Source organism: Chaetura pelagica, unplaced genomic scaffold (assembly GCF_000747805.2).
Source record: "Chaetura pelagica isolate M959 unplaced genomic scaffold, ChaPel_1.0 scaffold346, whole genome shotgun sequence".
NCBI classification, from domain to species: domain Eukaryota; kingdom Metazoa; phylum Chordata; class Aves; order Apodiformes; family Apodidae; genus Chaetura; species Chaetura pelagica.
The window spans coordinates 3,032,295-3,047,600 of NW_009953797.1; the positions used below are offsets into that span (position 1 = coordinate 3,032,295).

The 15,306-nt window shown below is 41.6% G+C and overlaps 2 protein-coding genes across 3 annotated transcripts in view; both read left to right on the forward strand.

Annotated features, from left to right (window-relative positions):
- Nucleotides 1–2,815, forward strand: part of LRIT1 (leucine-rich repeat, immunoglobulin-like and transmembrane domains 1) — an 11,511-nt gene extending 8,696 nt beyond the window's left edge. For both annotated transcript variants that reach the window (XM_010001138.1, XM_010001139.1), the window contains exon 5: nt 1,827–2,815. In XM_010001138.1, the coding sequence (XP_009999440.1) occupies nt 1,827–2,815 (989 nt within the window). The remainder of the gene's footprint in view (nt 1–1,826) is intronic.
- A 9,135-nt stretch (nt 2,816–11,950) lies between these two features.
- LRIT2 (leucine-rich repeat, immunoglobulin-like and transmembrane domains 2) overlaps nt 11,951–15,306 on the forward strand; it is a 3,522-nt gene continuing 166 nt past the window's right edge. The window contains 4 exon segments of the mRNA XM_010001151.1: nt 11,951–12,051; nt 12,053–12,193; nt 12,627–13,408; nt 14,750–15,302. Coding sequence (XP_009999453.1) covers nt 11,951–12,051; nt 12,053–12,193; nt 12,627–13,408; nt 14,750–15,302 — 1,577 coding nt within the window.

Below are 15,306 nucleotides of genomic sequence, written 5' to 3' on the forward strand. Positions count from 1 at the left end.
TTTTTTTGGGGGGATCTACACAAGTTACCGCTCTGTTGTGTATGATGAACAGGATGTAGCAGAGCTGCCTATTATAATGATAATGTCTACCTGTCATGCTGTGAACATCCCTCCTACACTTGAGAGAGAACCACAACAAAAAAATAAAACAGAAAATGCTTTCCTGAAAGTCTATGTTGAGTTTACTTTGAGCTACAACTAAGAATTACATATTTTGTGCCTCATTAAGTCAGACTTTAGCACATTTCCATAAAAAGTTGGCGGAAAATATACATTATTTCTTGGCACTAGCAGCTTCTGTGCCAGTGCTATAATATGACTGGCTTAAATGTTGGTGTTCTGAATAGAAAGGCCTGAGACACAGTCCAGTCTGTATGTATGGGGAAGTGCCATAAGAAGACCAGTAACTTTATGGTTTTTAATATATTAATTCAGTAAATAATTAAACTTAAAAAGTAACTTCAGCTGCCATTGTATGTCACTGTCAGTGGAAGTTGCCCTGGTTGCCAAGGTTTGCTCCTGACCACACGAGGCCTTGGGTGAAATTTGCATCATGCCTTACATTTGCCTTTCAGACATCTCCCTAGTTTACCTTTCACTGGAAAAGGGCAGAGATAGTACCTGCTCATCCTAAGGAGGCTGATTAAATAATGAAGACGGTGCTTTACCCTTCTGCATGATCCCAACTCTTTTCCCAACTCTTTTTCTGCACAAAAAAAAAAAGAAAAAATAAGGAGAGTTTTAGCCTCCTGGTAAACCAAGTGAGAAAATCAACACTCAGCTGTGTCCAACAGTAAGTGATCAGGTTGCCCTGTATTTGCCTTAATATAAAAACCTGCCCTAATTTAGCACTACAAAGAATATTTTCAGCTTTTTTTCTCCATATACTCTTGAGTAGTCCATACAGGATTTTAGAAGAAAATCTCCACTGTTTGTATTTTCTGTGACTCAGAGGACTACACCTAATGTTCAACTAGGTCATGTTGCTGCCTTCTTCCAGTCTTTTAAATATTGTACCTATATAAGAGATTTTATTTATTTATTTATTTTAATGGAAGAACCTTTCCTGTTTTGCTTTCAAACTGTATGCCACTTGGGAGGAAATGCAATCATAGAATCATTTTGGTTGGAAGAGACTTTTGAATCCAACAGTCAACCTAACATTGTCAAGTCCACCACTAAGCCGTGTCCCTAAGCACCACATCCACATGTCTTTTAAATACTTCCAGGGATGGTAACTCCACCACTTGCCTAGGTAGCCTGTTCCAGTGCTTGACAACCCTTTTGGTGAAGGAATTTTTCCTAATAACTAATCTAAACCTCACCTGGTGCAACTTGAGGCCATTTCCTCTTGTTCTATTGCTTGTTACTAGGGAGTAGAGACCACCTCTGCCTCACTACAACCCCCCCCTTCAGGTAATTCTGGAGAGCAAGAAGGTCCTCCCTTAGCCTGCTTTTCTGCAGACTAAACAGCCTGAGTTCCCTCAGATGTTTATTGTGCACTAAACCCTTCACCAGCTTCACTGTCCTACCTTCGACATGCTCCAGAACCTCAATGTTCTTCTTGTAGAGGCACCCAAACTGAACAGAGCAGCATCAAATGCTTCACATATAGTAGGTCTGAAAAAGTGTAAATCCCAACATAACCTAAATTTAATGTTAATGTCCTTTTATTGGATTTACTTTGATTTTTGTAATGTTCTTGGTGGCAAAGAGAAATTATGATTCTGGGAAGTAGAAATTTGGCTGATTTAATCTTAATATTTTACAAAACATGTTGTTCTATTTATTTTACCTATTTATTTTATATTTTTCCTTCCTTGCAGTCCACCAAGAGATTTCCAGTGATGGGATGAGCTGGTCTATTCTGGGCCTGCCTGTAGTCTCTTACTTCGACTCTGGAGAATACATCTGTAAAGCCAAGAATTTTCTGGGGGCAACAGAGGCATTCATATCTCTCATCATCACCGACTCAGAGAGCACAGATGACCCCAACACTGATGCCAAAGGTTCATGGAGCGGGAAGGTGAGTGGGATGGAGGCAGCTGCCTACAATGACAAGCTAGTGGCAAGGTACATTATCACCACCTCCACCATGCCTACCCTGGAGGCTGGAGTAGGCACTGGAGAGACCCTTCTCCTCCCAGATGTGGCACAAGATAGCAACCCCAGAAACCTGCTAGTGAGCCCACCCACCAAGCCAGAGCAGGAGCAGGAGCGAATTGTGAGGTCCGTCAGGGTGATAGGAGACACCGACCAGGGTATCACCCTTGCCTGGAAGGCTCCTCTGGCAAAAAACACAACAGTTTTCAGTGTTCTCTACGCTGTCTTTGGAGAGAGGGACATGCGGAGAATCAATGTGGAGCCAGGGAAGACCAAGGTCACCATTTATGGGCTGCTGCCAAAGACCAAATACATTGTGTGTGTCTGTGTGAAAGGGCTGACTCCCAGGAAGGAGCAATGCATCATATTTTCCACAGATGAAGTAGCCAGCGCAGGAGGAACCCAGAAGCTCATCAATGTGGTTGTCATCAGCGTGGCCTGTGTCATTGCTGTTCCTCTGACACTGGTGGTCTGCTGTGGAGCACTCAAAAGGCGCTGCAAAAAATGCTTTGTGCGGAAACCTAAGGACATTCAGGAGTCCTACGTCACCTTTGAAAGCCTGTCTCCTGGGTCCAAGGTGAAAGGTGTGGAAGGAGAATACTTGACTAGACATACCCCCGATGAGTCGAACAGGCTGCTGTCTGCCCGATCTAGTGTGGACTCAGAAGCAATACCAAAGGTAGAGGGACAACCTAATGAATACTTTTGCTGATAGTAACTAGGCTGATTGTCAGCTTGCTAGATGGAAAGCACATGGCTGTACACAAGACTCTCTGCTTTGGCACTTCATCCTGTCAATTCTTCTGTCTCCAAATGATATGGAGGAGGGTGCAAGAGGGTGGATGGTGCCCAAGCTTTCCAGAAACTTGTTGGTCATGCCACTTGGGGTTTTCTGTTTTTTACCTAGTCAAAGCTTCTATGTTAATGGCCTCGTTCTACTGAACCACTTTTATTTTCATAAAATGAAGTGTGCAGTGACTGTGAGGACATTCAGCAACATTTCTGAGCACATTCTGCTTGGTGTTGTTTAGTATCTGCTCTGCAGTATGCTGTGTTTTAGTTTCAGCTCTTTCTTTTTACATTCTTTTGGTTGACAAACGGGAGTGTTTAGTAATTTTAATATAAATACATATGAAGGTGAAGATTGAGAGTCTCACCTTTTACATTTCCCATGTTTGCATGCAACTCACAGCTTGATGCTTAACAGAGCACTAAATGCAGATGTACAGTAACCCTTTCTTTTAAGTTCAACATAATAACAGCTCTACACTCTGAATTCAGAGAAATGTGCAAAGGAGATAGAAATCAAGAGACAAAACCCAATCCACTCTTAAGAATACATAACAGAGAGTGTTTTGTTATTGCACGTTGACCCTAAACACTTAAGGTTTTCTTGAACGACAGTACCATACATGTCTTCCAGCATCAGGCCCAGCTGGCATTTTCTGTGTTTTGTAATTAGCAGAGTATGTTTTGTATCACCTGTGCTAGTTAAAATCATACAAAATCCTACCCTGCAAATTGTGTGTGACATTGTAATGCTTTATGATCATACTGAAAAGCCTACATTAGACAGTTCTGGAAAAATCTCCCAGACCTGCCCTGATCATTGGTGCTGTCTCTCCTGACAAAACTGGTGGTGAACACCAGTGGGCTCAGCCAGGCATTTTGGTTTGGTCATGAAAAGAGCTTGCTCTGTGCAAAGCAGGAGTATGTGATGCCGTGGTAGATCACTGGCTAGGCACACATCAGCCATACTTCCACCATGGCATCAGTGGTGGCAGAAGCTCAGTGTGGCCTTTTGGGTTTCAAACATTTTGCAAGTTGAAGAACCCTGAAAAAAACCCCAACCTGTCTAATATTAATCTAAATGTACTTTGATAGCCAGGGTGAGCTAATCAGCAAGTAAGTCCTGTAGCGCCACTGGGTTTGCACCTGTGTACTTATCACAAAGCACTTTCCAGCTGTATAATTTTCCACTTCAGTCCCTCATGTACTCATACTGTATATAATGTTTTTCTCTTTGTAAGAAATAGTCTTCCTGAATAAAACTATATTTGTTCTGCCAAACGTTGAATGGGAGGGATCCAGCCAAGTTGAAATGGTAAGTGATAAAGCTTGATGAATTGTTTTGAAATCTGTTTTTGTAACTATTGGAAGGTTCTTGGCTCACCTTCTGAATTGTACATTCAGTGCGGGCTAACAGGAAACACTGCCTGGATTGGATCCCTGCATGGATTTTGCAAGTCCTTGTACAGAAGAGTTTCAGTTGTGTCAGGTTACTTGGCCTGATGGAAAAGCAAGTGGTTTGATCTCAACATAAATACTAGCAACAGCGGATACATTATAATAATTTCTGATGGGACTCCCTGTATTCTTTACAGTAATGATAAAAAACTTCTCTTGTATTGGAAAAATGTGTCAATTCCTGTATAAACTAATGTGTACTACTTCTACCACTGGACTGCATAGATTTTTAGGTTTACAAATAATATTTTACAAAAATATGTATTTTAATACAACAGATTAATTGATTAAATATGTAGTATGTAATAGATCTGTTACTTATTTATGCAATTGCATTTCTCAGGATGATTTTTAGAGTGTCTCTGCAAGGAAGAACAAAAGTATGCTTCCACTTGCAGTTTTTGAGTTGAGTTGCAAGTATTGCTGTGTTATTAAGCCCAATTCCTGCCCACACCTGCAGCAGTATCTCTGTGCTGTGCAGAAATCAACCTGGCATGGCCTGGGATGGATAAACTAGCCATGAAGAATCAAGGCTGTCCTAAAGCTTTCCTGTGGTCAACGAAGTGGACCTACTGCCTACGGACTTCCCCATAGGTCAGGAAGATGTTTGCAGGAGCTGACTGGGAACAAGAGGTATTTACTTACCTTCTGGCTGCCTGGAGGCATGGGCTGGGTCATTGCCACATCCAGCCCTGTTGAGGAGCAGCTCTTGCCCAGTCCATGGGTGCATGCCAGACACACGGTCTGTGGCCCAGCAGTGGGAGAGGCACCGGCTCGGCCAGCGCTCCTGCTCTGTGCCTGTGGGGAAGTGAGGCAGGAGAGGCCATCGTGTGACCTCCACTGCTTTACAGACTGCTGGAGAGTTTTTGCACTTCACATAAATAGTGATCCCATGTAGAACAAATGTGTTTTTTTGTTTTTTTATTTTTTTCTTCCTATGTCCTATGGCTATTCTCACTGTCTTATAGGTGAGACATCACAGTTTAACATGTTTAACATCTCAGCTGCTGTGGCTCCAAAACTGGTGGTGGTTCACACAAAGATAGCCAATAGATAGAAACTGGTATCAGCTCTATCATCTGGTGTCTGAGAAAGAAAGAGAGAAAGAAAGAGAGAAAAGGGAGAAAGAAAGAAAGAAAGAAAGAAAGAAAGAAAGAAAGAAAGAAAGAAAGAAAGAAAGAAAGAAAGAAAGAAAGAAAGAAAGAAAGAAAGAAAGAAAGAAAGAAAGAAAGAAAGAAAGAAAGAAAGAAAGAAAGAAAGAAAGAAAGAAAGAAAGAAAGAAAGAAAGAAAGAAAGAAAGAAAGAAAGAAAAAGAAAGAAAAAGAAAGAAAAAGAAAGAAAAAGAAAGAAAGAAAGAAAGAAAGAAAAAGAAAGAAAGAAAGTCCCATGTAGAACAAATGTGTTGTTTTGTTTTTTTTTTATTTTTTTCTTCCTATGTCCTATGGCTATTCTCACTGTCTTATAGGTGAGACATCACAGTTTAACATGTTTAACATCTCAGCTGCTGTGGCTCCAAAACTGGTGGTGGTTCACACAAAGATAGCCAATAGATAGAAACTGGTATCAGCTCTATCATCTGGTGTCTGAGAAAGAAAGAGAGAAAGAAAGAGAGAAAAGGGAGAAAGAAAGAAAGAAAGAAAGAAAGAAAGAAAGAAAGAAAGAAAGAAAGAAAGAAAGAGAAAGAAAGAAAGAAAGAAAGAAAGAAGAAAGAAAGAAAGAAAAAGAAAATGTTGCTTTTTGAGGTAAATATATCAAATATTTTGGCACTGCCACGCTATTTCAGAATTTCTTGGAGTAAAATGCTCCATATTTTTGCCATTTGCATGTTTATTCTCAGATAAATAACACATACAAGCTCCTCCTCCTACAGTATCTTTTTATACCTATTTTGGAAATCAGATTACTGTAAAGTTGAAAAATTAAGAATAAGGTTTCAAAAAGAAGGTAATGGGTTTTAGAAATTCTTCCAAATAGCCTTTAACTGTACTGAAAAATTGTTATTATTGCTTCTTCAAGGAATGGTGAGAAAAGCAGCTATAAAAAGAGAAAGCTGAGCAGAACATAAGTCATGCTCAAAGTAATTAAAATGGAGTACTGCAAATAGTTGAAATGCAAGAAGAAATGTAGAACACGTGGAAGCTTTGAAACATGTTTTTCCAGACATTTAAAAAGTATCAGGTGAGTAGATCCAGGCAAAGTCTAACACTGACTCTACAATATTTTTAATGCCACATATGCATAAAAATTCCACAAATGCAAAATAATGTTCAGGCTGACAAACACCTTATTTCTACAATGGGATTTAAACATGTTGGAAGGCTGTAATTGCATCGTGTGGTCACTTTCATATGTATTTCTGTGTGCCCAGAAAGAACAAACTGAAAGGTCAGAAAGTTTCAAAATGTATTTACTCAGTCGTCAGTGCTACAGTCCTGTGGCTTAGTGGGAGCTTCACCACCTTTAAAGTCCATAAATGGATCAAATTGTTGCCCAAAACACAGCAAAAAAATAATAATTACACCCCATTTTACTTTCCTATTAGTCAAGAAGAACTAATTTAGCAATTGCCAACAAAAGTTCAAACGGCTGAGAAATAGCTATGTACATCCCAGAGAGCAGGGTCAGAGGCTTCTCAGAGGCAGCAGCAAGCCTTGAAGCAGTGCCCATATTTTGATGGGCCTGCTGCAGTCACACTCCATGAGAGCATGATGGCCCTTGGCACCTTGTTCTGGCATGGGAGGAAGACTCTACTCATGCCCTGAGCAAGAGAAGAAGCCTTTCCTTTCCTTTCCTTTGGAGGGTGATGGCGGGGGCGGGCAGTTGGTGCCCTTTTGGCAGCTCTCCATGGGACTTGCTGTGGTGAGCTGGAGCTGCCACACCCCAGGGGACTCTGCCAAGGGCGTTGGGTTACTAAAGAAAAACTGGGGCAAGACCTGCAAGGTTGTACATCTGCTGTTGTTTTTTAGGCTTGTGAAGGCAAAGTCTTACCTCTTTTCATGTCACGTTCCACTTTTTTCAAATATCTGCTTCTTCAAGCCTGTACTATTTGGCATTGTGTGCACCATATCTGAAATGCCCACCTGCAGCCTTCACCTCGTTTGTCCTGCCCAGCAGGGATTTCTTACACTGATAGCCCTGGCAGAGGGACTGTGTAAAGCATCAGCCTGGACTTGAGTTCTTACAGATCTGTGTGTGCCTGGAATTCCAAGATGGAGTTTGACTCCCAGGCTATGGCTGGGAGCACGCAGTGGGCATCCTTTCTGGCGTTTGCTTTGGCAACGAGTGCAGTCTCTGAAACTCCACTTCCCAGAGATTAGCAGACAATGTCTATAGAGAATTATTTTGACAGCTTGGGTTTTAGGCAGCTTATTCTGCATTTTGGCTTTGGCTGGGATGCCACATGACATTTAAAAAAGCAGCTGAACTGAGTGGACATCTGCTGTCACAAAGGGGATAGTTAAATTTACAGGCAGGCATAAACTGGGCTGAATTAAAAAGGCAACAAACTGCCACCCTACTAGGGAACATAAACATAATGGCTGCAGCGAGCACTGTTTGTTTTGTTAGGGTTTTTTCCTTCTTTCTTTCTTTCTTTCTTTCTTTCTTTCTTTCTTTCTTTCTTTCTTTCTTTCTTTCTTTCTTTCTTTCTTTCTTTCTTTCTTTCTTTCTTTCTTTCTTTCTTTCTTTCTTTCTTTCTTTCTTTCTTTCTTTCTTTCTTTCTTTCTTTCTTTCTTTCTTTCTTTCTTTCTTTCTTTCTTTCTTTCTTTCTTTCTTTCTTTCTTTCTTTCTTTCTTTCTTTCTTTCTTTCTTTCTTTCTTTCTTTCTTTCTTTCTTTCTTTCTCTTTCTTTCTTTCTTTTCTTTTCCTATCTTCCTTTCTTTCTTCCTTTCTTTCTTTCTTCCTTTCTTTCTTCCTTTCTTTCTTCTTCTCTTTCTCTCTCTCTTTCTCTCTCTTTTTCTCTCTCTTTCTCCCCCAGTTTTACAGGGAGTAAACTCTACCCACTTATTGATCTAATTTGGATAAATGATTCACCACTCTTCTCAGATTAATACTAGGCCTTCTGAATACAGTTGAAGTTTGGGAATATTCAGGGAAATGGCCTCTCCAGGAGCAATATCTGCCTGAAAACAGCTGGTGGTACTGCCTGACACCACTCTTTAACAGACCATTTTCTGGCCTCAGAGAACATAGGTGAGACTACGTGGAGAGCTCGCGGGAGAAAGAAAACAACTGAATTTTTTTTTTTTTTCATGTTAATCAATCAACTGAATTATTTAATGTCTTTTTAACAGAGAAGCCTAGGTGATATTTTACTTATTGCATCCCAGGATACTGGGCATTATTATGCAGCTCTGCTGTGCCCAGAGACGCACCACCACCACTGCTTTTTACTCTCTATATAAACCTGTTAATAAATAACACTGTTCATGAAATATTTTAAGACCTAGCTGCCATGTACTTTCAGACCCTCCCTGCAGGCCAGTGAGGAGGGATGTAAAGGTGGTGTCTTCCCTGCACGTCAGGGTGGGGTTTTTTTGCAAGGTTGGGCCTTAGAACCAGTGACTCCCTCCTGGTGACCCACCTGATGTTGGAAACATCCAAATTGTCCCTGAACCAGAGACCTCACCGGTGGCATGTGTGCAGCTCACAAAGTGGGTAGGTTTCTAGTGCATTTCCCTTGTGAACCACATGCACAGATGGACATCTTAATCACCTCAAGAATACCTGGCTAGCATAACTGGGCAAGCTGATGTCCTGGCTGGACTTCAGTCATTGGTCTCATTATGGGAAGATGTGCCACCACCTGTAATGCAAAACACCATCAAAACATTGGTTTTCTTCTGCCTTTATTAAGAGCTTTTCTTTCCTAGTTCCAGCAGCATGCAGCAACAAACACCAGGTTCCCTCTTCACTGCCAGCTGTAGTCTAGCTGTGTCATATGTTGGTCACTGCTGTTATTACTAAGCAATAGTATCAGGTGTCATAATAAAAGGTAAAATTACACAGGAATTATTATACAATAATAATATAATTGCTTTATTGGGGACTCATTCCATGACAGACTACAGGAGAGAACGAAAGCACTAGTATAATGTGGTATTAATGGTATTATGTGGTATCAGAGGCCCATGCTAAGGCAGTATGGGCATGGGGGTCCCTGAGGTCCTCTGCTGCAGCAGCTGAGGGATGACCAGGAAGGACACACACAGATGGCAGCTGCCAGTGGCACTCCAGCAGCATGCTCAGTTTAGCCAGGTAGCCCTGCTGACAGGTGTTCCCTTTGCTGCTTAAGCCACACTGAAAGTGCATAAGGAGTGTTTGGCTTGGCTTATAGGAATCTGTGCTGGTGCCACTCGCACTGCAACAGCTGGAGCTTCACCAAGGCATGTCCCCAGCAGCCACCACAGTCAGGTAGGGGTTTAACACCTGCTGTATCTGCTGTGCTACAGACCTTTCTACTTCAGTTATAGCTTACTGACGTTAAAATGCAGGGCAGCTGTCAAAACATCAAGTACTGCACTGTGGACAAATAAGGACCGTTTCAGTTTAAAAACAACAAACAAATCCTGTATGTTCATGGTCAGATAGCAGGCATAGTGAGCAATGGCAGCCCCCAAGGCCCAGTGCTCACCACCTGCTGTGTTTACATGGCAGGCAAACACCAATCACTGCAACTGGCCCCAGTGGTTTCCCCACTAGTTCATTTTGCTGCTTTGCATCTAAATCCAACTGCCAGAATAAATCCTACATCTTCAGTAGGCCTACAGTGCCTACACAATTGCACACACTCAGACAGCCAGGTATAGATCTAAGCCATCACGCTATAAATATTTTTCTATCCTGGTCCCGTAGGTTAGAGGTTAAGTAGGTTCAGGCTAATCTTGATTTGTGACCCAGCTTCACATATACTGCCAGTGAGATTAAGCCTTTTTCTGGCAGCAGGCTGCCTTCTGTGGGCGGTAATGAAGTCCATACACACTAGATGGCCCCAGGAGAACACAGCAGTGCTTGCAAATCATAACCAAAACCTTCTGGTTTGGAAGAAAGAAAAGAGAAAGAAAGAAAAGAAAGAAAGAAAAGAAAGAAAAGAAAGAAAGAAAGAAAGAAAGAAAGAAAGAAAGAAAGAAAGAAAGAAAGAAAGAAAGAAAGAAAGAAAGAAAGAAAGAAAGAAAGAAAGAAAGAAAGAAAGAAAGAAAGAAAGAAAGAAAGAAAGAAAGAAAGAAAGAAAGAAAGAAAGAAAGAAAGAAAGAAAGAAAGAAAGAAAGAAAGAAAGAAAGAAAGAAAGAAAGAAAGAAAGAAAGAAAGAAAGAAAGAAAGAAAGAAAGAAAGAAAGAAAGAAAGAAAGAAAGAAAGAAAGAAAGAAAGAAAGAAAGAAAGAAAGAAAGAAAGAAAGAAAGAAAGAAAGAAAGAAAGAAAGAAAGAAAGAAAGAAAGAAAGAAAGAAAGAAAGAAAGAAAGAAAGAAAGAAAGAAAGAAAGAAAGAAAGAAAGAAAGAAAGAAAGAAAGAAAGAAAGAAAGAAAGAAAGAAAGAAAGAAAGAAAGAAAGAAAGAAAGAAAGAAAGAAAGAAAGAAAGAAAGAAAGAAAGAAAGAAAGAAAGAAAGAAAGAAAGAAAGAAAGAAAGAAAGAAAGAAAGAAAGAAAGAAAGAAAGAAAGAAAGAAAGAAAGAAAGAAAGAAAGAAAGAAAGAAAGAAAGAAAGAAAGAAAGAAAGAAAGAAAGAAAGAAAGAAAGAAAGAAAGAAAGAAAGAAAGAAAGAAAGAAAGAAAGAAAGAAAGAAAGAAAGAAAGAAAGAAAGAAAGAAAGAAAGAAAGAAAGAAAGAAAGAAAGAAAGAAAGAAAGAAAGAAAGAAAGAAAGAAAGAAAGAAAGAAAGAAAGAAAGAAAGAAAGAAAGAAAGAAAGAAAGTACTCCAAATCCCTTCTCATAGAACTATTTAGATTGACTTTTTCAAGATGACTGAAGGATGATGAACAACTCTTCCAGGGGAAGCCAGAAAATGCAAAATATTGAAATGGGACTGAAATTTTATATTTATACAATAGAGATGAACTTCAAAGATATAAGAGCAGCCAACAGACAGTTTGGTTGCTGTTTTCATTACTAGCATGTAAGAATGGAGGGATGTGGGGAGTGGTGTGGGGCAGAGAGAAGTTTTGGGGAAAAACAGTGCCGTACTTCTTATGTTTCCCTGATAGAGCAACTACATTTAAGAAGTAGGTTTCTTGCTCATCATATGAAATATTGCAACCTGCACAGAGCTGTGGACAGGTTTTGAGGCCTGGTAGATTGTGCAAGACAGCCAAATGACAGCTGTGAAATCTGTCCCTTAATGCGGTTTTCTGCCGTGATAAATAAGAGTTTGAGACAGACCCCTTGAAATAGTAATAATAATAACAACAACAACAATTATAGAAATCCCACAATGTAAATTGGCTTGGTTAGCTATTTGTAAGGACTTGGTAAAGTAAGTGCTTTTGGCTTCCTCATCATATTACCAAATGAATAAACACGTCTGTCAGAATCCCCACAGCTAAAGAATAAATGCCAAGAGTGGTCCCAGAGGTGACTTTTTAGCACATTGACACAGGCTATGATCCATAGTACATGTCTCCTTTAGGGTTGGGTCCCCAGCAGGATTTATTTCTGCGTCAAGGCAGATTACAGCTAATAAGATTTGCTCCTTGGAGGCTGTTGGCATGTTGGGTGCTTTCTGCACAGTGCTTTCTTAAAGGAGAATATGGACTCTATTTGTCGTATTTTCCTTCTTCTTCTGGCCTTCCACAAGATAAATCCATCAGCTTCGTCTTGTGTCACAGGATGCTCTTGTTCTCAAGACAGCTTTGGAAGGTAAGATTGCAGGTTACCCTAGCTGTAGCACCAGCAAAGCAGGTCAGAGATTCCATACTTATTTATTTCTATATACATATTTATTTATATATTTATATATGTATAGATATATTTGCTGATGTTGCAAGCACCAAAACCAAACATATGGCCGCATGGTATGCCTCCTCTAACACTAGAATGTTACTAGCTTGAGCACAGAATAAGATTTTTTTCCCTGAGATATGTAGTTCCCTATGTAGCAATTTTTATGACTTAACTGCAGTCTTTGTGGAAAAATAGGTGTTAAACCAAACTGAAGGGTAGATGGATGGCTTATGCATGCCCTGTATACAATACTGAATAATTATTCAAGGCTCTGTAGACCTTTACAGGGAAATGGTTTGTTAGCCAAACATCGTGTGTGACCTAGAGAATTTTCTGGTTTCCTCCTTAGGAGCTTGCTCTGCATGTCTACATCACTGAGGCAGATCCCTGCAAACATTCCTCAGGATATCCGGAAAATCAGAATAGAAAATTCTCACCTAACAGAATTGCCTCGTGGGTCTTTTGAGAATGTTAGTGCCTTGGAGTATCTCTGGCTCAATTTTAACAACATCACAGTGATGCACATTAAGAGCCTGGAATATCTGCCAGCTCTGAAGGAGCTGCGCTTGCAAGGGAACAAATTAAGTTCGGTGCCATGGACAGCATTTCAAGACACTCCAGCTCTGAGAATCCTGGATCTGAAGCACAACCGGCTGGATGTTCTTCCAGAACATGCGCTCCGCTATCTGCCCAACCTGACCTATTTAGATCTATCCTCAAATCAGCTTACCGTTATATCCAGGGATGTCTTCTACAGCTGGCCTGTCTACCAGAGAAGCCAGAGGGCAGAGAGGCACATAGAAGCTATTTCCAATGCTGTCCTGGCCCTTCATGACAACCCCTGGATTTGTGACTGTCGCTTGCGGGGGTTTGTCCAGTTCATCAAGTCGGTTGGCCCACCTATTATTCTGATGAATTCCTATTTAACTTGCTCAAGCCCAAAATTCAGAGCAGGGAAATTTTTTCATGAAGTGGAGCTAAACAGCTGCATGAAGCCCCTGACCTCAGCCCCTGACACCAATCTGACAGTCCCTGTGGGGCTGAACATCACCCTGACCTGCTTTGTGCAAGGCAGCCCTTCCCCAGCTGTGTGGTGGACCTATGCACTCAAGCGCTTCAGGGCATTTAATGGTAAGCAAAGCTTTTTCTTGTATTTACATTAAGAGTTTATGTTCTGCTATTCTACTTACTTACTGTCTTCAGGCCATCACAGTCACCACAATAGCTCTCAGCCTGTCTAGAGTTATTGTGGTGGTTATAATCTTAATCATCCTACATGTCTATGCACATTTTACCAGCACAAGAACTGCTTTATGCAGGATATCAGTCAAAGATGGGAGGAGCAAAGCCTCATTTTTACACAGTTGTGTGGATTTTGAGTAGTATTAATAATAAATCAGCCATACATATATAATAAATAATATGTAGTTATCTAGACACACGTCTGTTTACACTATATATTATGTAGTACATATATATATATGCACATTCTCCATAGAATTATATTTACATGTGTGCTTGTATGAGCACACACACGTATGTTTCTATACCCATAGCTTCCTCTAGAAATATCCACACAAACCATAAAACCCTGCAGCTCTGTGTCCATTAATGTTCTATAACCAAAACAGAGGTGGTAATTCTTCACAAGCCTGGCTTATTTATTTTCTTTATTGCATGTCTTGTAATACAAGGCCTTTTCCTCTTCCTCCCCATCCAGCTCAGCTCTTACACACTCACACTCTTCCTCACTTGTATTTTTACTAAGAGCCTTCAATAGGACAAGCTGCTATTTTCATCAGGTAAGCTAATACTGGATACAGGCACTGCCCAGGCTATGTGAGTTCCTATAAGCCAACTAGCTAAATAAGATAGCATTAGCCCTTAATCGTGGCCTGATATTTGCTTTAATTGCAATGTTGTAGCAGCTCTTGTGCATCTTTTCACAAGCACATGCTGACTTAATTATATAATTTTTTTTCCCACCCACAGTCATGAGTCCCTGTTTGGGTGGATGACAGGATGGTTCATACTGTTCTTAAACCTACAACTCACTTCCAGCCTGACATTTCTGGTTCCACAAGCTTCTTTTGGGCCTGAGCCTCTTGAGACCAATGTTTTTCCACAGTCAATCTTAATGGGTCCAAAATGCAGCCGTGCCTCCTGCACCTCCCTGGCTTGCCCTAACCTGAGCACATCGATGGCAGATGGCACATGGGCAGCTTGGACCCTGCTGCAACAGCCTCTTGTGCTTGAAAGGCAGGAGGGGAAGGCATAGGTTAGACACATGCCCCTACTCTTCCGGGAGTGGCTGGCCAGGTGCATTTAATGCTGCTTGGCCCAGACAGTGCTTTGCTGATAAGCTCTGTGGGGTTTGGCGCATGCCTGTACCCCTCTGGGAGTGGTCCTGACCCCTAGGGCACCCAAAGATGGTTCCCAGTGCCTGCTGACATAACTCCCCTCTGCTCACAGTGTCCACTGAGCCCATCAACGAGGAGACTGTCCGCTCAGAGCTGCTGATCCCAGCAGCACGGCCAGCAGATACCGGCAACTACACCTGCATGGCTGCCAACTTCTTGGGCAACATGTCAGTGGCCATCACCCTGCATGTGGGGGCCCCGTGGGCATCCACCACCACCCCAGGATGGGCCTCCATCGTCCCTGCTGAGCCAGGTGCCCACGTAGAAGTGCACATCGCTAAGCAAACCGTCTATGGCATCACCCTGGAGTGGTTTGCAGCTGCAGCGGCAGCAGCAGAACCAGGTGAGACCTGGTACACGCTCCTGGTGGGCCGCTACGATGCCGCCCAGAAGGACACCATCTATATTGGCCCAGGCATCAACACATACTCAGTGACTGACCTGCTGCCTGCTACCAAGTACGAGGTCTGCGTCGCGGTGCGAAACCAGGCACCCCGTAAGGGCCAGTGTGTTGTCTTCGTCACGGGCAGCGACATCAGCCAGCTGGAGCAGCGCGAGAAGCTCATCCACATCATCGTCATCGTCTGTGCCATGGTGCTGGCCGTGCCT